Genomic DNA, 26996 nt, shown 5'->3' with positions numbered 1-26996 from the left:
CGGCATTCCTCAGTTCTTTAGGCTATTTAATGTCTATTCCTTATACTGTTTATAAAAAAGAAGATGTGGTATGATTGCCTATGAGACAACTCTCCACAAGAGACCAAAATGATACAGAAATTATCGTATTATTTCATCGTACGGCCCTCAACAATGAGCAAAGCCTATGCCGCATAGTCAGCTATAAAAGTCCCCGAAATGACAATGTAAAACAATTTAAACGAGAAAACTAACGGCCTAATTTATGTGTAAAAAATGAACGTAAAACAAATATGAAGCACATAAACAAACGACAACCACTGAATTACAGGCTCCTGACTTGGGACAGGCACATACATAAAGCGGGGTTAAATATGTTAGCGGGATCTCAACCCTTCCCCTAACCTAGGACAGTGGTATAACAGTACAACATAAGAACGAACTATAAAATCAGTTGAAAAAGGTTTAACTCATCAGATAGATAATATTCTCTATTCCTAACATATAACAAACTCAGTATTATCTTTTCTTAAACATTTTTTTTTTCATTTTTCTCTATACTTTATATTTATTGTTCATGATTCTCTGTTCTGTAAACCCAAATCACACCCGCTTGCATCCTTTTCAACAAAAGATCATTGGCAACAATGAAAATACTAGTATCTATAAAGCCTCGGTTGTACTTTACAGGTTGGGGACAACACACAATATCGAAAATAGTTTCCCAAATGAGTAACTAACCTTCAAGTACTTTTCTTATGTTAATAGATATAAGAAGATGTGGTTAGAGTGCCAAAAAGACAACTCTCTATTCAAGTCACAATTTGCAAAAGTAATCCATTATTGGTCTAAGTACGGTCTGCAAACAAGGAACCTTGGCTCACACCGAAAACCAAGTTATGAAGGGCCCAAAAACGACTAGTGTATAACCATACAAATAGGAAAACCAACGGTCTAATCAATATTAAAAACGAGAAACACTTATGACCACACCAACAACCGACAACCACTAAACATCAGGTTTCAGTCTAAGGGCTGGTGCAAACAAATGCAGCGGGTTTAAATGTTTTCCTAGGAAACAACATTCACCCTTACCTAAAACAATAGTGTAACATAACATCATAGAAAGACACAATCAATATCAACTGAAATGGATTCAGAAACCAAAAATCGGAAACACCCAGACACATATTTACACGTGTAACAAGAGGAAAAATTCATAGTCATAGTTATGGATACTACAAAAATGTTAACGTATAATCATATTTATTACAAATCCCCAAACGCAATCACTCACAATAACAAGTGAACATTCACTATACAAATAAAATTATTGACACAAAATAAATACAAAATCAATAAGGGGTGAGATGTTAAACAATATCAAAAAGGCAAACATAACCTTGAACAAAATGACGCCAAACAAAATAACGTACACAGGTAAAAATAAAAAGGTAGTGTCATGGAGAACAGAAATATGTTTTTACTGAAGAGATAATTTTGTTGTTTATAGTACGACAACAGTAGTATAAGTTTACAGTCATATCAAATACTTATGAAAACTGGTAAAAAAATAGTAAAAATTGACAGTTTTCAAAGCTACTAACTTTTTAAAAAGCCTACATAATATGTTTATTTAAGTATTCACCTTTTGATTCTTTTTTTTTACACCTCGGACTGTATACTTGGTATTTGGTGTTTCACTGCTGAGAACGTGGCATTAAGGAGTAGGACAGTAGTCGGCTTGGATCCGAACAAAGTGTCTACATAATGCGATATTTCTCTTAGCACTGGTTACCTGGTGAACGACCACTTTTGAAATCCAACTCAACGTTTCAGCCTTGTTTTAAAACAGCAGGGTTCATAATCATATTACACTAGCATGTCCTTGTCTAAAATTTGCATTTAATTTCCCCTACTGACCGTAATATTCAGTACTCTATCAAATCAAATAAACATACAAGTACATGTAGTTATAGCAAATGAAACAAAAAGCTTTCTGTTTTTATTTGACACATCAACGTAATCATCTTAAAGAGTAAAAACAATAACATCAGGTAGTAAAATAATGAAATAAATTGAACACGCTGCTTTCATGTAGAAAAGTTAACGTGGTCATCATTCAATGTTTTTGATTGAAGTTCAAAAAAATAACCTAATACTTTCTAATCTTATACATGTACAATGGAAGTATATTGTAAATGATCTTGATAAATGATGTTTTAATCATGATGTTTATCCATCCTTAAAGCCTTATTTAATGGTATTTTTAGTATCTACATGTATTTTGATTCAAAACTTTTTTTGTTTTGACAAATTGACCATATAAATCTCCATCTTGTGGTGTATGCTATAGTATATAAACTACTAAATATACAGATCTGCACATTGCAAAGTCTTAAAAGGTAAGTTCGATATCTTGTATTCTGTTTTAGGTTTAAGGTTTTTTCTTCAATCTTTTATTACAAAGTAGTTGAAATGCAGAGTATCATAGTTAGTCTGTGTCCAACGTTTATTCAAATCTAATCATTGATGATACAGGTCGGGTAAAAACTTAACTTTTTTGCAAATTTCTGTGTACTTGTTTGTTTGTTACTAAAAAGCACCGAATCAAATGCTTGAAATTGTACCATACAAAATTTATATTGAACATAAAAGGGTAAATAATGAGCCATTTAGTTGACTATTTGCATGGGTTTGAAATAGCAAAACAAATTTAGACTATATGAGATATATTTTTTAATTATCAAGATTATCATTATAACAAACATCGACTTACACATAATACTTGTTTTTTTTATCTACACAGTGACGACTCTTTTTTATAATTATAAATTCTAATGCAACAACGTTTGTAACGTCAATTTTGATTGGATAACGTCACTTATTTACATGGCATCAATTGACAATTGATGCTATGGAATGTACGCGCATGCGCAGACGACATATAACAGTTTTTAAATACATGTTTTAACGTTATTTTCTGTCGGTTTCATTAGAATAGAGATAAAAATATTGTATTTAAATTCCGACAGCATCAATTGGGGATTTGATGGTCACAAATACCCGTTTACTGTATTCGCTAACGTGTCGTCAGTAAACTTAATTTGCGACCATCAAATCCCTAATTGATGCCGTCGGAGCTTAAAATACAATACAGTTATCTCCCAAGTATTCTATAGTTATAAATTCAAAATTGTTCGCTTTGTTCGAAATAATTGCACATTACTCTGCTCCTTTTGTGGCGATTGTGCTTTTCATCACTTAGATTACTAAATTTTTGCATGGTAGTGTCGCGATGTCTAATTTAAAACCTTTTATATTGTTTATCTGTCGATAATTCGCAGGCATTAAATCTTCGAAGATATACACACAGTAGTTTTTACCAATCCAAATTTGCCATCTACCTCTATGAGTAATAGCCAGGATACACACACGGATTCGTTTCTATTTTGTTGATAATGTTTGAAGAATTTTCAATTTATATATTTAATGTATATGTCTAACTGAAAAACAACCCTTAGTAAACGATTTTGAAGGCCGAAAATAAAATTAAGATTATTTGGTGTTACCTACCTTCTCAATTTAAAAGCAGGCTACCCTAAAAAACAAATAACACAAATCGTCTCAAATCTTTTGTTGAAAGATTTTTCCTGCTTAAATCTCGTTTTTTTCTCCATTATGTAACTTTAATGTTTCGCTAATAAAAAAATAATCTACATACCAAACTCTAGAGGTTTTAAAATCCTACGTGAAATAGAGAAAAAAAAGAGAGAAACTATATTACATACTTAATCTGTATGTACAGTAGTTGTCGTTTGTTTATGTTATTTATACGTGTTTCTCGTTTCTCGTTTTTTATATTATATTAGACCGTCAGTTTTCCTGTTTTAATGGTTTTACACAGGTAGTTTTGGGGGCCTTTATAGTTTGTTGTTCGGTGTGAACCAAGGCTCCGTGTTGAAGGCCGTACATTGACCTATAATGGTTTACTTTTATAAATTGTTATTTGGATGGAGAGTTGTCTCATTGGCACTCACACCACATCTTCCAATATTTATTTAATACATTAAATCGTGGTTTAAATAAATCTTCAAATTGTAAATGTTTATCATTGGTAAATGTTTCTGACTTTTTGTTGTCTTCAGACGTTTAGAATTTGATGATGTGATTGAAAATAAACAATAATATTGTTAGTTACTGAAAGTACACTTTGTGAGCCGTATTACTTTGAATTGGTAAAAATTTAAGCCAATATTTTTTTTTTATTAATTAACAGTTGCAGCCAAACATATTGCGTAAATTATGCGTAAACACTTCTCTTCAGAAAAACGATCCCTGTGAGGCAGTAAAATGGACCGAACACACATTGACAAATAAACCAATTAATGAACAATAATCCAATTAACACTACAGTTAATATATTAAAAGTCTTCTTGATTCTAAGTAAATGATTTAATAAAGTACTGTTTGTATTTCACTATAATTTATCATCTCAATATTATTTTTAGCTAAAAATGAAGCTCGCCATTTCTCTTCTTTCCCTTTTGTCAGCCGTGTACACAAGTTGTGGATACGCTCTGCATGATGGACATCATGGTGGTGGCAATAAGGTTGCGATAGGTCATGGTAGCAGCGGATATGGTTCGCATTGGAATCACAGAGTGAATAGTGGTAATCATGCTGAAGGGGGTTACGTTAAATATGGTAGCAAATACGGCGAACATAGTGGCGGTCATGGTGGCAATCATGGTGGTGGAGGTAACGGATATGGTGAGTATGGTACTGATCATGGTGATAATCATGGTGGTAATCATGGTGGAAATCATCCTTATGATCATGGTGGAAATCATCCTAATGATCATGGTGGCAATCATGGTGGAAATCATCCTTATGATCATGGTGGCAATCATGGTACTGATCATGGTGATAATCATGGTGGAAATCATGGTGGAAATCATCCTAATGATCATGGTGGTTATCATGGTGAAAATCATGGTGGAAATCATCCTAATGATCATGGTGATAATCATGGTGGTAATCATGGTGGAAATCATGGTGGAAATCATCCTAATGATCATGGTGATAATCATGGTGGTAATCATGGTGGAAATCATGGTGGAAATCATCCTAATGATCATGGTGGCAATCATGGTACTGAACATGGTGGGCATTGTTGAAGATAAGTTTGGCATGGCGGAGGATATGTTGCATATGGTGAAGGATATGTTGAGTTTTGTAGAGTGTATGATGGATAGAAAGATGATAATCAAAGACAAAATGATTTTATTTTTCTCAAAATCGTTAACGGACCTGAATTTAAATAATTATTCACATGTATATTTCTATAGATATACTGCAATAAAGATAAAGCCGGCTCCTGTGTTTTGTATTTATTATAGGCAAAAAAAATAACATACGCATTGTGATTTTGGTATGTTAATATTTATATGTTTAGTTTTTATCTAATATATATAGAACGAAAATTGAGAATTGGGAATATGACAAAGAGAAAACAATGTTTTAACCCGACCAAAGTGCAGATAACAGCCGAAGTCCATCATCGGGTCTTCAACGCAGGGAGAAAATCTCGAACCCGGGAGTGGGCTTCAGCTGACCCCTTAATATAAAATAAAATTAAAAAAAATAACCATACGAAACTAACAAAGGGCAGAAGCTCCTGACTTGGGACAAGCGCAAAGATGCATCAGAGTCCGATGTCAGAATAGGTAACAAAAAAAAAGCAAAATGACAATAATACATAATATAAATCAACAATGCAATACTAGCAGTTATTGACCTGCCAGCTCCAGCCCTCAATTAAACTGACCAAAAGATAATTTTTTCTTCGTATGAAAATCAAGTAAAATCCCTCCCGTTGTTGGTTTAGTATTATACCATCATAAAATATATAAGAAAAAAATATCCCGTATCATGCAAACAACTGGTTTTACAACAAATCTGTTCATTTCCGATGCGAAGATCCTATAAAGTATAAGTGAATCAATATTAATACCAAAATATGCCATATTTAATGAAATGAAACAGTATCGTAACTATACCCCTTCTGAATAAGACTGTTTGAAGGTTTTGTTAACTTGTGAGGTGAATGCCGATGTTTGCTTTGTAAAGAATATTACCATAAAGAATTGGATGTGAAATACCTGAACGTATAAGTTGTTTGCATGTTGATTAAATACGAATGATGTCTTTGTTCCGATTTCAAAATATAGTAAATGTGTTTACCAGTTTCTGATATTGAAAAACCTGGTTTTATTGATCAGTAAAACATATATTTCTTTTGTTAAAATCAAGTACTTTGCTAAATACACGAAAGAATCGAACTAGTAGAGATATATAAACACCATAAGATGGTGACAAGGCAACGACATCATCTAAAAATGGATAACTAACAATAGGAAATGAAAAATCATCACTTTTATCATAAACTTTGCTATTAAGTTTATCGTTAAAGATATAGCTATAAAGATCCAGGAAAGGACAGTGTTCATTGCAGTATTAGCTTTTTTTTTAAAGATAGTTCGGCAGGAAAAACATCTATAGTGTATATACTGAAGACTTCATTATAGAGAGCCAGTATATCATCCAAATATCTAAAAGTGTTCTTAAATTTTGAATCAGATGTTGTTTTGGTGCGTCTTTGCTGATTTAAGTCATAAATTGTAGCTCATTACAACAGAGAAACAGATCTTCAACAAGTGGTGCACAGTAAGTCCCCTTTGAAAATATACGGAATCACCATAGCGAACGAAATTGTTATCTAGAAAGATTCAACTATATTTCCCCATTCAAATGCATTGATCGTCCAAAAAAAAGGGGGTCCAACCCCCGGAACCCTCCTTCTGGATCCGCCAATGAGTATAGTGTTATTTGTCTTAGTAACTACTTTGTTTAACACAACATCAAAAATACAGAAAGCACAGAACTGAGAATACTCGTAGTAACAGACAGCTAGTTTATAGCCAATACCAACTAATAAAAAAAAACACAAATCTACTAGAAAAACTAAACATAACAGTCAAAATCACTCGAGAGTAAACTTTGCTCTTATTCCTTGGCAAGCTGTGGTAATACGTTTGGGACTTTTGACTTTTAAACTTTTTAACTTACTGTTTTCTTAGGTTTTGTTTTGACATTACGCTTTGCTAAATCGTCAAATGCGCCTCTGGTATCGTTATTGTAATAATCATATAGTGACATATTTTTACCACAATTTTTCTTTCTTGGTATTGAATAGATAAAGGCAGATGTGGTGTGAGTGCCAATGAGACAACTCTCCATCCAAATAACAATTTAAAAAAGTAAACTATTATAGGTTAAAGTACGGCCTTCAACACGGAGCCTTGGCTCAAACCGAAACCTATATTTTACAGCGCACATTGTCATGCTTTTTAAAGAATTCTTAAGAAACAGTTGCCAAGGAAACACGACATCAATGTGACACTTCCTTTTTGATGTTTTAATCTATGGACATATAGTATATTTATGGATTGGAGTTGGGCTATGATCTAGCTTCCAGTAACAACAAGTAACCTTTACTCAGTACTTTAACGTTTTTTTACTGCTTTTTGTTTGTAGTTTTTATGATCAGTAGCGATGTCACAAGTCAAGCTATATATTTATAATTTACTATTAACTGTGTGTTGTTATGTTGTATTGTTAGTTACACGACTGACTTAGTTCTTGGAATGAGCGCTAATTTTTTTTAACCTCGCCACATGATCCCTTGTCTTGAACAATCAGTAAAATGAATGTTGTTAGTAAGTGTCTGTCAAAATCATATTCTTTCATAGGTTTAAATAAAGCTGTAAGTTTTAATTGTGTCACAATTCATTTTTCGAATGACTTTTACTAGATTAACGAGCGGTAAGGCTTTTTTAATTTTGTTATTTTTTTCCCTAGTTGGTAACATTCTGATGACCAAGCATTCGGTAACTGCGAGTACTTTTTGATGGGTGCTTTGAGTATCTTTCTGTTGTGCTTAGTACTGGTCTGATTAATTATATAGTATAAATAAAAAAGATGTGGTACGATTCCAAATGAAGCAACTCTTCAAAAGAGATCAAATGACACAGAAATTAACAACTATAGGTAATCGTACAACCTTCAACAATGATCAAAGCCCTTATCGCAAAGTCAGCTATGAAAGGCCCGATATGAAAAATGTAAAACACTTCAAACTAGAAAACTAACGGCCTAACTAATAAAAAAAGAAGAAAGATGGGATATAATTGCTAATGACACAACTCCCGACAAGAGACCAAAATGACACAGAAATTAACAACTATAGGTCTTCAACAATGAGCAAAGCACTTACCGAATAGTCAGCTATAAAAGGTCCCGAAATGACAAATGTAAACCAGTTTTAAAAAAGAAGAAAATTAAGTTATGTAAAAAACAGTACGAAAAACAAATATGTAACACATCAACAAAAAACAACCACTGAATTACAGGCTTCTGACCTGGGACAGGCACATACATACATAATGTGGCGGGGTTAAAAATGTTAGCGGGATCCTTACCCTCCCCTAACCTGGGATATTGGTGTAACAGTACAACATAAGCAGTTGAAAAAGGCTCAACTCATCAGATGGATACAAATAGAAATTCATGTTATAAAAAAAACAGAGTGGATGTTGCCGAGTACTTGTAAATCCCAACAACAAAAAGACACTTAGAACAGATCTGAGAGTACTCGCAGTGACTGACAGCTAGTTCAAAGCTACTAACAACTTATCAAAAAATCATGCATTTAATACTAAATCATCAATCCGTACACATCCAACATCTAATGGATTTAGTGTAAAGACGTCATAAACAGTTAGGGAATAACATGACCTTGTGCAATGCCAGTCCCCTTTTGAATATTTTTTAAAGTTTGGTCGCATGTTGTGTTGTTACACCGCTGTCCCGGGCTCGTGGGAAGCATGAGTACTCATACACATGCTTGGTCCCCCTTATTCTGAATTTATATGTCCCAAGTCGAGACTCTGTAGTTCAAGGGTTGTTGAAAATCAAATATTTTGTTGTATATAGTTTTGTAAATAAATCAAGCCGTTGGTTTTCCCGTCTAAATTGTTTTACATGTTGTCATGTGGTGTCCTTTTATAGCTTACATTACGGTGTGGGATTTACCAATTGTTGAAGACCGCACGATTATTGTATTGCATGTTTTCTGAATGTTATATTATAGGATTAAACACATTTTTTCTAGAGGTTATTGATGTGTAAACCGGGGCGAATTACTCACAAACTGAATAAAAGTCCGAAGGACTTTTGGACTTTTATTCAGTTTGTGAGTAATTCGCCCCGGTTTACACATCAATAACCTCTAGAAAAAATGTGTTTAATACTTATAATTCTTCAGCCAAACATTTTTTGGTTGATGGCTACTATATATATTTACCATCCAAAGCACAATGGCAAGTCGTAACTAAGGAGTACGCCGCCATCTTGACTTTCTAAAAACCATAAATGTTCGATAAATACAACGGAATCTTAAATGAAATAGCACCTACCTCAAAAACTTCAATTTAATTAGATTTTATCCGAATTTGAAGCGTACACGTAACGAAATAATCTTTCCCTTGAAAATTTCCATTCGTATGACGTCGTGTTTTGCCATGACGTAAATTCGCCAAATCCTTCATGAAATTTCGCGGAATTTTATTAAATTTAATTTTTGTACATTTTCGAAGCTTTAGTGCAATAAATTTATTTCTTGTTTTGTTATATATGCACTAGAATAGTCACAACTGTTATGCAATTGTTTTTTAATCTCAATTTGCTGAAAATCCCGGGATCACTGCAAGTTTGTGTATCGCGCATGAATAGATTACAAAAGTAGTTTCGGAAGCATGGTTTATCGAAGTGTAAACTTAGAGAAAAATTCTAATTGACCAATCCAATTCAAGTATTTATAGATATGCAAATCATATAAGAATTATGAATTGTTAATGTTTGACCTGAATTGCAATAACTGTACAATAATCGAATGCACCGTTACGAAAAACAAATAACAATAATTTATATGATTACACTTTATTAAACATGATAGACACAACATGTTATTTCAGCAATCTAAACCATCAATATGGTATTGTACATTTTACACCGTACTGTTTGGAAAGTTCTTCTCCATTGTATTGGTCACCAAGAACTCGCTAAAATAAAGTGAATGTAATATTAGCATTTGCAATAACAAGTAAGGTTAATACAATGCATTAACATATATATGTACATAATATAACAAAGAAGATGTGGTATGATTGCCAAATGAGACAACTCTCCACAAGAGACCAAAATGTCACAGAAATTAACCACTATAGGTCACCGTACGGCCTTCGACAATGAGCAAAGCCCATACCATATAGTCAGCTATAAAAGGCCCCGAAATGACAATGTAAAACAATTCAAACAAAAACGGTTTAATTTATGCATAAGTCTCAACGTTTAAGGTACATATATTTGGAGAAATGGAAATTGTAGTGAGGTACAAAAAAAAACCACCAAAATGACACCTAAAGGTCAGCTCACATTTAAGTGACGGACAAGCATGCGTACTATACATTTATGTCAAATCCCGAATATTCCCAAATGTAGACTTGTTAATCAATTCAGAAGGAAGTACATAATATTATGCATTCCTGTCAACTACAAAATGTCCAGGTACAAATAAATAACAATAGAAGTGAAAACAAACAAACCTAATAAGTATTTGTTTCCTGACTGTAATTATTGTCTTTCATACTTTCGTTTAAACAAATTCAGTCTTATGTGTGAAAAGTAGGAACACGAAAAACTGTTAATAATGCTTCCTTGACGATACTAGATAGATGGGACCTGTAACTGTGTGGAACTGTTTCTAATATTTTAAAGCAGCGATGAATTGTTTTTCGCAGTTTTTTACTTTATTTTTTTTCTGTTCATCTATTGTGCATTTCTTGGGGCTCATTTTATGTGAATTTCTTTCTTGTAAACAGTAAATGCAGTTATATTTTTGTTTCAAGGGCACTCCGACTTCCTCCACCAATACAAACTGGCCGCCACGAAATAGCCGAAATGCGGTGATTAAAAGTTGCGTTAAACACCAAAAATATAGTTGGAACCCCCCCTTTTTTTAAATGGCTGGACCCGACTAGTAACATGTAATTAAGATGAAAAACCAACATCAGTACAGTATATAATTTATAATTCGAGACCATCTTATCTTATTTGTGAAGTTAAGTTGATACGAAATATTCTTAGTATCTTCCGATGAACATTTTAAGAACAAGAACAAGACGTTCTTTGACAACCCTGGTCCATCAAATTTCTGATCAGACACTGGTGACATTTTATAAAGTCTGAATAGCAACCTCCTGAATACTGAATGAGTTGGGAAAAGAATGTTACGGGGAAATTATGTTAGAGTTAATTCAAAATACTCTGAAAAACTTATCATGAAATCCTCTAATTAAACTTATCCCAAAACGAAACCAATTGAATACTGTAACTAAATATTAAAACATTGTATTTGCTGGAATAAATATCGATTTTTTTTATCGTACACTAAATCCAGTCAACATGGTATTTTTTTCACACAGAGAGAAATAAGAAGATGAGGTACATGTATGAGTGTCAATGAGACAACTATCCATCCAAGTCACAATGATTTAAAAGTAAACAAGCATATAACAGCTTTGATAACTGTTTGGTATAACCATATAAATGTTCACTCCTGTAATCGTACTATGAACAACAAAATTATTTATTTTGCAAAATATATTTCCGTTCACAATTTCTCGACAACTTTATTTTCATTTTCCTGTGCAAATTATTTTATTTAGCGGCATTTTGTTCAAGGTTTGCATCTTATATCATGTGCATGGAGATATTTTGTTCAAGGATATTGTTTAACACGTAAAATTGTTTATAATCTCACCCCTTATGTTTACCTTATTTTAATGATTTTGTATTTACACTGTGTCATATATCACAATTATTCGTTCACTTGTTGGTTTTCATATGTCTTTTGATTGAGTTTAGCAATTTCAATTGATGTTTTATAGTGTGTCTTTCTATGTTGTGGTGTTACACTATTGTTCCAGGTAAGAATGTAGGTTGGTACCTGTTAAAACGTTTCAATTTACCGCTTCATTTGTTTGCAAGTGTCCTAAATCGGCAACTGATGTTCAGTGTTTGTCGTTTGATGATATGGTTAATGAATGTTTCTCCTTTCTCGTTTTTTTTCTGTATAGATAAGACCGTTGGGTTTTCCCGTTTGAATGGTTTCATACTAGTCATTTTGGGACCCTTTATAGCTTACAGCTCGGTGTGAGCAATGGCTCTGTATTGAAGACATTGAAGACCGTACTTTGACCTATAATGGTTTATTTTTACAAATTCTGACTTTGACGGAGAGTTGTCTCATTGGCACCCATAAAACATCTTTTATATCTAAGTATATATAATATTACGGCCTTTAACACGGAGCATTGGATCACACCAAACAGCAAGCTAGTAAAGGGCCTCAAAATGACTATTGTAAAACCATTAAAATATTAAATCAAAAGTAGAGGTTCAGCAGTCAAATTTGTGTCACAGTCGAAATCTCTATAAAAACAAACAAATTTAAAAAAAAACAAAAAAAAACAAGAATATAGACAAGGCATATCATCAAAAATAAAAGAAGAAAATAAAACATTTACCATAGTAAAATAATTGGATGTATAAGCACTGAGCCACGTCAAAGGGATGTTACCAAAAATAGACTAGACAGTACAAGTAATAATTTACGAAGACAAATAAAAGAACACTTTTAAAACACGTAATTAACATGACAAACAATGTCAGTACGAGAATCTAATAGTATACTCCAAGACCATCGTGGAAGTCGGTTCATAATATTGAAGTCTTGATCACTTTTATAGTCCACTGGTCTACATGCCCCATGTTAAGATAGGCGTTGTATAAATTCTTTACACAGTGTGTGTGATATAAAGGGTCAGTATATTTTATATTGGATTGTCATTGAAAAGATTTTATTTAAAAGTCCAAAGTCCAAGACTTTTATGGTAGAGAGGAGCACCATCCTATATTTTGAATTTCACCCCATATGATAATTAATGACCCAATATATTTCGTATTAGGTCACTTTTACACTATGCTATTATCGATATTTTTATTCTTTATTTGTGTATAGCTTATTTTTAAACTGTCAAAATAGAGGCTCACTTAGGTACCCTCACTTTAAATGGCTGCAGTTGCTCCAGAAAGGGGGCAGTTCGGTTTTACGATCAATGCATTTGAATGGGCACATATAGTTGGAACACCCCCTTTATCATGGGTTGGGAACCCCTTTTAAAAAATCAATTTTAGTGGCCCTTTTTTCGATATCCTGGATCTGTATCTGACGTCATAAATCGAATAACGTCAAAGTTTTCCATGTGACGTCACTAACGACGAGCAGTCGTATTTCCTGGCATACCGTCCAACATTAATTTAGCAAAAGAAAGAGTGTTAAACGCAAGTTTATTGGTTTTACAGAGGAAGCAAGAAGTGTCAAATTTGATTGATATCAATAATTGTTACATCGGAAATGCGGTAAGATATTTCTTTAGATAATGGTAATAAAAGTATCGGACTGAAAATAATAAGCAGTTTTTCGGACGGCTTACTCTTAGTAAATAATAATATTAAAGCCTCGGCCACACATTAACGGATAGCTCGAACGGATGCCTAACGGATGACTTTTTTTCAATCCGTTCATGTCCGTTAGACGTCCTTTCTTATCCGTTAGACGTCCGTTCGTATCCGTTAGACGTCCGTCCATATCCGTTGCATGTCCGTTTAGCGTACGTTTTATCCGTCGACGTCCGTTCTGTCCGATGGAAATTTTGAGCATGTTCAAAACTTTTAACTGACGTCCAACGGATGAAATGTCCGTTGAGTGTCCGGTAGGCGTCCGTTTTGTACGGTACTCGTCTGTTTTGTATCCGTTACGTGTCCGTTATACATCCGTTGGAGGTCTGGCAGATAAATTCACCAACGGACTTCTACCGGACGTTTAACGGATAAAACGGATGTTGTATGATTGTGAAACGGACTTCTACCGGACGTAGAACGGATAAAACGGACGATGAACGGATCTGAAACGGATAAATGCTTATTGGAAATTTCGTGTCAGAAATGTCAATTATTGGTATGTCAGATATCTTAAAGTTCATGAATTCTTATTATTCTTATTATTCATATTTATCGTTATTAGAGAAAGGACACGTCTTCACAATCAATCAGCTCTTATTTAGGCCAGACACTGCCTTTGGCGGCATTTTGAATAACAAACCCAGACACTGCCTTTGGCGGAATTTTAAAGAACAAACCAAAACCAGTTACACAGAGACATTTTGAATATTTATGCGAGTTGCATGTATTATTATTGTCGCCTTTTAATTTTTCTGTGTATCTTGTTCCTCCGTTTTATCCAGTACGTTTCCGTTAGGTGTCCGTTTTATCCGGTACTCGTCCGTTGGATTTACGTTCGACATCCGTTCTGTCCGGTACGTTTTCGTTTTTCGTACGTTGCATATCCGGTGTGTGTCCGTTATGCATTCGTTAAGCGTCCGTTTTATTTGGTCAGTACATCAACGGACTCCCAACGGATAACAATTTTGTCAACGGACAACTTTTATTTTCATCCGTTAGGCGTCCGTTCGCGCTATCCGGTAAGGTGTGACCGAGGCTTAGTATTGGCTCATCACAATTCAAAATATTCATATTCTGGCCCCAAATATTAAGATCATCAAAATAGGTTTTGCACGCGCCGCTCGCTTTATATATGAAGGTATCGTCGGACGCTTAAAATACTATATTTTTATAAAGTGTTATTTATTTTACAAGAGTGGTTTATGGTGGCATATACGTAGTTATAAAACAGAAGATGCGGTATAATTGCCAATGAGACAACTCTACACAAGAGTCCAAATGAACTGAAGGTATCAACTATAGGTACATTCCCTTTCTTTTGACCTGAAAAATAAAATTTTGTTTATAAAGTTTCCCAACAAAAGTTTTTACCCGCAATGCAACGATCGCCTCAAACTTTTACCCTTTCGGAAACTAACACAACTTCTTCGAACATCTTTCAGTTAAATCTTTTTATTGAATAGATAATACATCTAGGGTCTGCGTTTATTTGTGCACTAGAAGCATCGATAGCCGATTGGTCTATGTAGTTTATTGACTGTATCAGTACCGAGGTTGTGAGTTAGAACCCTGCAAATCGTAGATGCATTCACAAAATACTTAATCGATTAGGGTTGCCAGTTTTCCTGGTAGATAATTCTCTCCGGGCACTCCGGCCTCCTCCATCAATTTAAACTTACCGTCACAGTGTATGCCAATAGATGCCAAAGTAGTGTTAAACACCAACAGTCGATCAATCTTAACTATAATTTCTTCGACACCTGCGTATTGTCATCTAGCAAAATTCAAAAATTAAGAATTTAAAAAAAAATTAACCTTTGTTTTATGTTAATATATATAAATATAACATCAAACAGTTACCTTCCAACTTATTTCAGGAAGGTGATCCTAGAAAGAACTGATGTCAAAGTATTGGGAGTTTCGTTGTTGTATCTGTTACTTGGCTTGATGCCGATTTATCCTGTCATTGTAAGTAGTAAATTAAATATTGCGCAAATACACTTCAACAATTGAAAGGAGTAGGTTCACGAATGGTTATCATTGGCTCAATATTTCCAAATTTTAGAATTAAAGAATATCAAAATGTTTGGCTTCATTTAATAGCTTTTGCTTTACACGTAATTAGCCAAATTCAAGGACAATTATAGATGGTTTTTTTTTATATGTATCTAAATTTGAGAATAGAAATATGGAATGTGTCAAAGAGACAACAATCCGACCGAAGAGCAGAAAACAGCCGAATGCCACCAATGAGTTTCAACACAGCGAGAAAATCCCGCACCCGAAGGCGTGCTGCAGCTTGCCCCTTAACAAACGTGTGTACGAGCTATAGTTCAGTGATAATTTAATCCGTATACAGCTTAGTATATATAATAAAGTGAGTTTGATCAAAGGGTGTGGTAAATGTTTTAAATATTCTAGTGTGACGTTTTTCTTGCACTTTGAAAACAAAGCCATTTTCTAAATTCAATAGGACATGGTCTTCACGCGATAAGCGTCACATTTGATATTGCAACAACCCAACGCCAGATACATGTTTAACAAAACCGAAGGTCAAATGGACATGTAAATGTAATGGGTGCTTTATTATTGTACATGTATGTCTTTCTTGGCTTGATGCCGATTTGTCCTGTCGTTGTAAGTTGTAGATTTATTATTTAAGAATTGAATGCTTCTTTTTGTAACTTCATTGGGGTGTAAAAGCGTTGACCGAAGTACATTTTGTATGAAGCGCCAAGCTCTTCATACTAAAAATGTGCACACGGTCAACGCTTTTACAACCCTATGAAGTTACAAAAAGAAGCATTCAATACTCATAATTACACTTTTTAGCAATGATCATGAAAACACGAATTTTATTATTGTTTTATTTAATTCACCTGTGCACTTTACTGTGGGACCACGTGTTATCATGAATGAAAAGTGTTATTGAGCAATGCAATTGCTTACGAAATAACACGTGACATGCAGTTAGCCAATCAGAATAAAGTATCATAATGAAACATACATCTAATGTAATTATTGCACAATTAAACGTGCACAGTTAATAAGTAGGGTTCATAAAGGAACCATATTGGCCCTGTAGAAAATCTGAACTTCAAATTTAAATCTAAAATTAGTAAAAACAGAAAGCAACGTCTAAAGACAAAATTTGTAAAAATATCTGATGGTATAAAATCAACAAACTCATCACGCAGAGCACCAATGTAAAGTAGTCCTATAAAACATATGACCTCTGGGCATTTTTTACTTATTTCTATTTACTATTTCTGATATATTGGTTTTACTCTCAACGTGCGCATTAAAAAAAAAGTAAAAAAATGAAAATATCATTATAGAAACGTTAAATATTGAATAAGAATACGAAGTCATATGTTATAGGACTACAAAGTCAAGATATTGACAAATATATTATAAAAAAAGAAAAAATAAAGAAGATGTGGTATGACTGCCAATGAGAATCTAAATATATGTATTAAACATTATTAGGTATTTGCATACTTTATTATAAAGTTCAATTAAAAAAGCAGAAATAAGGTCTTCGTGACACTTCTCCATGAGGAACTGTACATTTGAAAACAAATATTCATTTATGTTTGCTCTACACCCAGTAACAAATATTTCATGCATGTTCAAGACGAAAACTAACAAACCAACAATGCATAAATATACAATAAACAGGCTCTGTAAAGAAGTAAAATGAAATGAAGGGCGGGTAATTTTGTTTACCACATGAAGATGAGAGTTTATTGGATAAGTACAGATATTTAGCCACACAACAGTGCAGCTAAGAACCCCTCATAGTTATTGCATGGGATCTTATTGTGCAGAAAGCTTATAACACTCTCCAGATGAGGAACCGCATTTAACGTCCACATTCTGACTAACTGTTTCAGTGTACGTATATATCCCGCACATCCAAACGGACGGATCCAAATCTTTTACTGCCGGGCTAAAATATATTCATTCGTTGATACAAAAATTCATCGTAAATATTTTCGTTTTTGTTACCACAATTCACGCCTCGCCCCTTATTATTTATTCGACCAATAAAATCGCAGATCTTTTCATCTTTTCCTCTATTGTGACATCACATATCATCGAATTAGAACTTACATGAACAAGACGAGCCGACCCTTGCAGTGCACCGGAGATCATTTATTTATTTTGTGTGTATGGTTCATGTAGCCCAATCGCAGTTTGATAAGTAATTAGAAAATTGTCATGGGATTAAGGGTGTCTTTCGCCAAAAAAAGAAAAATCAGAAAAATACTGAACTCCGAGGAAAATTGTAAAATGTAAGGGACTAACCATTTTTTACCTGGGAAGGGGATGGGCTGGTAATTTTGATATCTAACGCACAAAATCTTCTTGATCGCCCGTAATATTTCACTATTTTTATTTGCCCCCCCCCCCCCCCCCACATAAAATATTAATCCCCCCTCTATTAAACATGCCAAAATTTTAATATACAAAACACTTATAAAATAATTTCTGTGGATTGAGTCCAAAAACATAATTGACGGTAAAATTGCTTTTTCTGACTTCTTTTTAAATTTCCTTTATTGTTTGTGGACGTTGAAGAAAACTTGTCTTAGTAACTCTGAAAAAAATACACATTAAAAAGTAAACCGGTAAACTTTTATATGGGTAGTTCATGCTTTCAGCTCGAACAGTTTATTCAATTACTCATGTATTGTCATTTCTTTCTTAAATGTGCGATAGCTACCCCACAATTTTAATTTAAAAATAGCCTGAAAATTTACAAATGTTGAGGGAATGAGAGGTATAATGGACCAAAAGGGATTTTATAATGAATACATAAAAGGTACATAAGTGGCGTCGTCATCTCAGAATCATCGTTTGTATCAATATTCAACTTTTTGTATGCAAATTATTGAGTAGATAAATATTTAATCATTTATTTTAGAATTTATTGCTGTTTATTATTTCATGATGTGGCGTGATTTTTTTGTTGTTGACAAAATCATACTCCAATCGCTGTTATAGATTTAATTTCAGTTTATACTTAATTTTTCTCAAACTATTGTCAAGCTGATTATAATTTACCTTGGCAGTAATGCTTGAAAATGAAATTAATCTAAATGAGTGAAATATCAGAACTTGATCATTCGAGTTATGAAGCACAAATGCATTAAATGTGGGACAAAATGGCAGCTTCCTACATCACATAGTCATGCGAGGTCTTAGTTAATTGTATATGATTGGTGGTAAAATGTATTTCCATTTGACTGTTGAAATGTTCTTCTTGAAATTTTGTCTCTTGAAGTATGTAAGTAAAAATATTGATCCCCCCACTTTGAAATTATAAAAAAAATTGAACCCCCTTTTCCACACACAAAAAAAAACTTGATCCCTCCTGTTGAGCAGCCCCCCCCCCCTTTTTCCAAGATAAAAAATGATAAGTCCCTAATCAAATGGTAAAATAAAAAACGCAAACACATCAAACTATTGGATAACAACTGTCATTTTCCTGACTTGGTACAGACATTGTCTTATGTAGAAAATCGTTGGTTAAGCCTAATTTTATAGCTAGCTAAACCTCCCACCTGTACGACAGTCGCACCAAAGACCACCAGAACGATGCGGGAACAAACAAACAGACATGACAGACAAAAAAGTCAAACAGACAGCAGCAACATTGTTTTATAATCTCAATCACAAAAAAAAGTATCAAAGAAGCACAAAATGCGATACATTTTCCATAGTACAATAACACAACGACAGGATGCATAAGTACAGAACCACGCCTCACATGCAATGAAGAAACACAAAAAGGCACATCGACAATATACAAAGCAAAAAATGAAAAACAAATAACATTGAAAAAATATGTTTTACAATAACACAATAACTGGATGTACAAGCACAGATCTAGAGCCACGTCACATGCATACGAAAACATCACAAACAAAAATGACAGGACGCACAAGCACCAAACGCATCCCAATCAATAATAGTGAACTTGGATCGTAAAAAAGCAAAAATGGATTTTGTTTTTAAGCAAGAAAAAAGTTATTCACTGAAATTAATTGGCAAAAACATTTTAAAACCTTTAATATTATATTTTATATAAATATAAATAGTTTCTGAGGAAGTTTTAAGCAATAACCATTTATTGTTTTTGAGACACAGCGGGACATGTGAAACACCCCCCCCCCCCCCCCACCCTGTTTTTTTTTTACAAAATATCACTAAAATAAAATTTTGAATCAAACCAAAAAGTAAACAGATCTTTAAATTAGTATAACATAGAAGTGTGTACAGTTTCAAGCAATAATCATAAATTGTTTTTGAGATACAGCGCGACATGTAAAAAAAACCCTCCCCTTTTTTACAAAATACTCAATAACTCAAAAATAAAATTTTGAGTCATCACCGAAAAGTATGCAGATCTTTAGATTAATATAACAAAGAAGTGTGTAAAATTTTAAGCAATAATCATAAATCGTTTTTGAGATACGGCACGACATGTAAAAAAACCCTCCCCCTTTTTTTTACAAAATACTCAATAACTCAAAAATGAAATTTTGAATCACCACCAAAAAGTATACAGATCTTTAGATTAATATAACAAAGAAGTGTGTAAAGTTTTAAGCAATAATCATAAATCGTTTTTGAGATACGGCACGACATGTAAAAAAAACCTCCCCCTTTTTACAAAATACTCAAAAACTCAAAAATGAAATTTTGAATCATCACCAAAAAGTATACAGATATTAAGATTAATTTAACTAAGAAGTGTGTAAAGTTTTAAGCAATAATCAAGAAACGTTTTTGAGATACGGTGCGACATGTGAAAAAAAACACACCCCTGTTTTAGTTACTAAGTGCCGTAACTCAAAAAGTTTAAATCTTATTTTCACCAAAAAGTATACAGATCATTTGACCATCATAAGAAACAACTACAGACAGACGGACGGACACTGGACATTTGTATACCATAATACGTCCCGTCAAAATTTTGACGGGCGTATAAAAACACACCCCTGTTTTAGTTACAAAGTGCCGTAACTCAAAAAGTTTTAATCTTATTTTCACCAAAAAATATACAGATCATTTGACCATCATAAGAAACAACTATGTTAAGTTTCATAAAATTTGGATAAGTCGTTCTCAAGTTCCGGTGCGACATGTTTACGCCGGACAGACGGACAGACGGACACCAGACTTTTGTATACCATAATACGTCCCGTCAAAATTTTGACGGGCATATAAAAATACATGGGAACTCATACTGAATGGTCAAATGTGTTCAATATGAAAATTGCAGCAAAGATGGTAAAATCACAAATCAGCCGTTTCTGTAAATGGACTGAAAGTATGACTTTTGAGCAAATTTAAAGGGAAATGACAGGGAAGGGGCCAAATTGTGTTCAAGGGGAGCAAATGCCCTTTAATTTGGTATGCAGGTTTCAAAAATAGAGGGAAAATTAGAGGGAAAGTTGAGTCATCTTTTTAGACTTCAGTTAAATAATGACTTATGAAGTTATGACTTATGTAGACTTAATTACCTTCTAATTCTAAAAAAAACCACACACACACTACTCAGAACTATGTCTAATTCACTTTGACTACTGATATGCAAACCTAAAAACAAACAGAAAAATATATCATAAAATATTGATCGAAAGATTCATAACACTTTGAAAGGATAATTCACACGTGTTACACGGGGAGCATGTTTGTTTACAAATAATAATGTCACGTGATCGCGCCGACCTCACATGTTGCATCGCCCTTAGGGAGCTACCATTTGATTTTTATGGGGGGGCTAGGATGAAATTTGAAAAAAATAGGCAGGACAGGAGTTTTGAGTAAAAAAATGAGACACTTGCAAAAAAAAAAAGTCAGGACGACAATTTAGGTAAAAAAAAGTCAGGATAAACTTTTAAAAAAAAAAGGCAGGATCGAACAGAGTGAAAAATAAAAAGGCAGGACAGAGATTACAGCTAAAAAAAAGGCAGGACAACATTTTTCATCCTACCCCCCCCCCCCCCCCATAAAAATCAAATGGTAGCTCCCTTACAATCCACTAATACATAACCCATTATCATGCAAACATGCAACGTGAATGTGATTGGTTATCAAATAATACAGAAATAATGATGTACAGTTTATGAAGAATATATATGCGATTTTCACTTTTGACACGAATAGGTCGGGTTGACGTTTCTGTCATGGGGGATAATATTGAGATAAATTGGATAAAACTGACCGTCAAAAAGGTCTATAGAAGCACATCAGTAGAACCTTAACATTAATTAGTAAAACTTACCAAAATTTCTCTAATTATTAAACAGTCTTTAGAACTGAGGGAGTCAGACCCATGTCAGGCAAGGTTATGATGGTGTTTTTTACATACATTTATAATTGAACTCTAATGTTCTATTTTTCCATATATTGTATTGTATTATTTTGTATTTCATTGTATTACATTGTATTTCATTGTATTGCATTGTATAGTATAAAATTATTGTTTCATTGTATTGCTTGACCCTCATGGGTGTAATTTTGCAATAAAGATATTTATTATTAATAAACTATATAACTGAAATTTCACAAAGATAACGGTAAATAATTTTGATGATGGTGATGATGCTGGTTAAATTGGCGCGAAATAATATTTTTACTCCTATTGCTTTACGTAAAAAAAAATGTATAGAATTGAATTTGACTAAAGTTGAGCATAAAAAAACGTGAATATGCAAAAGCCTGGTAATATATTAATGATAAAGTGTGTATAAATTTCCGTAAACGAATTTACCCGTATACTTCACTAAGAATTACATTTGAGCGCAAGAATACTTTATTTGTGAATTGGTTTATATAACCCCGGTTGAACAGGGTCGAAGTTCAACATGTTTATATTAACGGAATTTTTTGCGTTGCTTTTAAATCATTGACATGTTGAGGCCATCTATTTTTATTACGGGTTTCCACATCTTTAAATCGGAATTATAGAAAAAATGGAATTTTGTTAGCAGAATCAAAACAGAAATGATGAACACTGCAACATTTTCAGCAAAACATAAATAGGATGGAGGATCTGTGTATTCACATTATTTGTAAAACTCTCCTTATTCATGTGAAGCGTGTGCTTTACATCGAGGCTTTCTATGCTTATCATCGACGCCACAGTACTTCAACCAATCAGACAACGTTTATTTGGGGCATTCGACCTATTATAACTCAGATTTTGGAATTTTTCAATCGAAATCATAGAAAAATGGAATGTTGTTAGCACATATAAAATAGAAAAAGATGAATACTATTAGTTAAAGCAAGTTTGGATGGGGTTCTGTGTATTTACATTGTTTGTACAACTCTCCTTACTGATGCCATATTTTGGAATTTCCGTGACCTAAATGGTTCGCGAAAATTAATATTTTTATATATAGTATAGTAATTATATACTTTTAGGAGAAAAGACTGGACATGTATTCATCGACCCTAGATCAATGTACAGGATTTAAAGTTGATACAGTAGTCGTTTGCTTCGGACTTGGAACTACAGGACTTCTATGCGCGATTATCCTTTCATATGGATATTTCTTACGACGTGTAATTTTCATAAGAGGGGTAGGGATTGCAATGTTGGCCTTTATACTTTGTTTTGCTTTTTCTGGGTTTTTAGTTGAACCTCTATTAATTGTTGTTCTTTATCCATTTGCCTATTATGTTTACAAGAAGACGAACCAGTATAAGATAACCCCTTTCGGCTATTTTAAATTTGATAGTTCAGTTCAGAAACATGACTGAGTATAACCAAATCCACCACTGTACGTCTATCTATGTATACAAAATGTATATGTCTACATTGTTTGGTTTGAAATAAAAAGAAATGAAATGAAATAATATGAAATACGTTGTTTATGCTTAAACCGTATGGAATTGTGTATACGTACATGATTATATAACCGTATTAAATCGCGTACACGATCGATGATACATTGTTGTATAATCGTTTAAAATCGTGTATACGACTATACATACACAACCGTATAAATTCGTGTACACGATTATTCTTTTGTGCACTTCCATGGCATAGTTTGTATGTGGACTAATTATAAGAGATTATGTACTTTGAACTAGCCGTCTGTTTTTTCCATAACTCCCAATTATCTGGACAAAGAACACGGCCGACACTCGGCTAACCGAGAGATTGGTCGGTTAATCTATATTGAGTATGCGGCTATATGGGAGATTGGTCTGTTAATCGGGTTGGTTATACGTCTGTTAAGAGTAAAACGCACAATTTAATGTTAAACTCTATTAAATATAAAGCTTTTTGACATATTATAAGAACCAAATCAAAAAAAGAAAACTGTCTGACAAAATGATATCTATTATAGAACATTTTCCACTTGTAAAAACATGTCATAGTCTACGCAGTTTTCAGTAAAATCAAAAGGCGTCGCGCAAGTATGTAGTATTTATGCTGATACGCATAGCATTTTTTTTTAATAAAAGTCGGAACAAACAATTTTAGATATCATTTAAAGGACACAAAATAGTACTTTGGTTCTAAAACATAAATTTACATTGGTAAATATTTCATAATTGTAATAAAAAGTGAATATTACCACGTTTTAGTGAAAATTATGGGAATAAAGTCTGTTAATGGGTTGGACAATTGAAATTGTGTAAGTTAAGAGTAATTTAGCCACAGTTATTTTTGCTACCTTTATGATAATACGGTGCAACAGTATCCTACGGAAGCGAATTAGCACAACACATTTTTTTTTAAATTTTCGTCCTATATTTGCGTTACAACGCAAACCTTTTGCGTTATAATGCAAACCTTTGCGATAAAACGCAAATCTTTGCGTTCTAACGCAAACCTTTGCGAAATAACGCAAACCTCAAATATCTTGAGATATCTAGGATGAAATTTGAAAAAAATAGGCAGGACAGGAGTTTTGAGTTAAAAAAAAAAGGCAGGATGTGGCACTTGCAAAAAAAAAAGTCAGGACGACAATTTAGGTAAAAAAGTCAGGATAAACTAAAAAAAAAAAGGCAGGACCGATTAGAGTGAAAAATAAAATGGCAGGACAGAGATTACAGCTAAAAAAAAATGCAGAACAAAAATTTTCATCCTAGCCCCCCCATAAAAATCAAATGGTAGCTCCCTTAATCATATGTTGTTTACAAATCATTCTCAAGTAGTAAATGGAAATGAGCGAATGCAGCTCATTTGGTCATCTTGAGTTTTAATACATTTTATTCCGTTTAGTTCCTTTCTTCATATGTGTAGAGGAGAACGGCAGTTGTCCGCATGTAAACTTCTAGCATTTGTCACCAATTAGAGTACATCGAAATCTGTTACTGTTTCAACACCCAGGGATGTTTCTTAAACAATTATTATTTTTTCTCTCTTTTTTAGCAATGCATCACTCTCTACTGTCCTTATCTATTATTCTATATTCTGCTACTCCATCCAGATTATCGTGTATACCATGAGGGTTCGGATTGGGGGGGGGGGGGGGGTATTTCTTTCTGTATTCTTTAAATTGTTATTTCACGTTTCCTTCGTGACTTTTTTTCCTTTTACCTTTTATTTATCTTACTCATTATTCTTTCTCTATTCTTTATATTTTAGCATCCCAATATATTTTACTTACTGATGTTTAGTTACATTACGATGTTTATCTCTGATCTATATACTGGTTACCAATGTAGATGACAAATTGGTGTCATTCATGACAATTAAACAGAATCCACATGACATATGCGACCATTCTTGGATGAAATTAACATTACTTTAATATTACACTTTTTGAAACCGTTTTTATCAATTTTCAATTTCCATTGTTTAAATTGTTCATTGTTCATGTGTTGTTTCCGTATATTTTATGTTTCATTGCTCATGTGTTGTTTCCGTATATTTTAGCCGCTCGTCTTGAGCCTACCCATTTGATCTGATAACACCCCATATAGCAATAACATTATACTTTTATTGCCATTCATAACTCTTAACAGACCCATTAACAGACTGGGTTTTATACATCCGACCCATTAACAGACCAGGTTTTAAATAAAGATTGATTTATGTCACCAAAATACAGATTTTCGTGAAGATTTTTCACACAATGATTTCATTATGGTTAACAAACATAATGCCTGTCTTTTCTCGATGTTCAAAATATTGCATGCACGTCAATTCAACCAACGTGTCATTTTGTGTACAGTTTGTGTGTGTAAAATGTGTATAAATTTATTGATGAGTAACCCGCCTTTTCATTTTATAGATCGTACATTGAAGCTAGAAAAATAATAATTACACCACTGGATTCAGTACATTGAATTGTTTTGTTAGACATGAATATTTTTTATGATAAAAATATATTTAAAAAGTTATACAATGAAACATGCTGAACTTTCAATGATTTTCACGATAACACCTGATTAACAGACTTTAGCCAACCCGATTAACAGACCAACCGCCGATATAGCCGCATACTCAATATAGATTAACCGACCAATCTCTCGGTTAGCCGAGTGTCGGCCGTGAAGAAGGAGAAATCATGACGAGTTGGCAAAATAATTTCACACGTTTTTCAGTACGTATATATCTCGGGATTTTATATAGGCCGTAAGTAAAGACACATCCCATGGAACTTAATTGATTCTAAAAGGTTATCAAATTAATACAGCAGAAAAAATGCGGCTTTAAACATTATGTGAAGGTACTAACATTGGGTTTGGTTTTTGATAAATTAAAAAAATAACAAAATATATATTGCAATATATATTTACAGTTATGAGAACTAATGATTATACATCCTATCGATATTGTAGAGACGTTACGCGCGATGTTCGTACATGTAAGCGTAACACAACGTCGCGAATATTTCGTAACGTTCAAGGCAAAACGTCGACTAGAACGTTGTTTTTAAGCAAGTGCGACATTCTTGTAAGACTCCGCAAAATCGACGGGACTGTTTAACTTCTTATTGAAAATTGATGTATTTTACATTTTTGAAAAGTTATTAAAAAATAATAAAATTCTACCATTATACGAGCACTGACAAGCAAAGAGTTGACGTAAAGTAGAGATGAGTTCGTTTTTACGTCAAAAAATGGCGGTGCGACAACCTTGTAAGCCTTTGAAACATTGCTCATAAATTACCATATATCATTTTTCAGGATATTTGTCTTTAAAGTCATAAAATTAAGCAAATTAACATTGGTGTAGTAAATACAAATACTGATCTTTTTCCATTTTAGATAAACGTTTTTGATTCTCAAATCTGGAATCCCATTTTTCCCCGCGTGGGACAGTTTTG

The 26996-nt window shown here is 33.3% G+C and overlaps 1 protein-coding gene and 1 long non-coding RNA gene across 2 annotated transcripts; both read left to right on the top strand.

Moving 5' to 3' along the window:
• The first annotated feature begins 4496 nt into the window (after window positions 1–4496).
• Window positions 4497–5159, top strand: LOC139492795 (N66 matrix protein-like). The gene has a single exon (XM_071280950.1). It carries the CDS (start codon window positions 4497–4499, stop codon window positions 5157–5159), a length of 663 nt encoding a protein of 220 aa, XP_071137051.1.
• Window positions 5160–13417: 8258 nt separating this feature from the next.
• Window positions 13418–23556, top strand: LOC139491368 (uncharacterized). The gene is made up of 3 exons (XR_011656524.1): window positions 13418–13584; window positions 15564–15654; window positions 23131–23556. It is a non-coding gene; the product is annotated as an uncharacterized lncRNA (long non-coding RNA).
• The last annotated feature ends 3440 nt before the right edge of the window (window positions 23557–26996 follow it).

The sequence above is a fragment of the Mytilus edulis genome, chromosome 10, assembly GCF_963676685.1.
Source record: "Mytilus edulis chromosome 10, xbMytEdul2.2, whole genome shotgun sequence".
In the NCBI taxonomy this organism is placed as follows: domain Eukaryota; kingdom Metazoa; phylum Mollusca; class Bivalvia; order Mytilida; family Mytilidae; genus Mytilus; species Mytilus edulis.
This window is presented reverse-complemented; position numbering and strand designations above follow the sequence as displayed.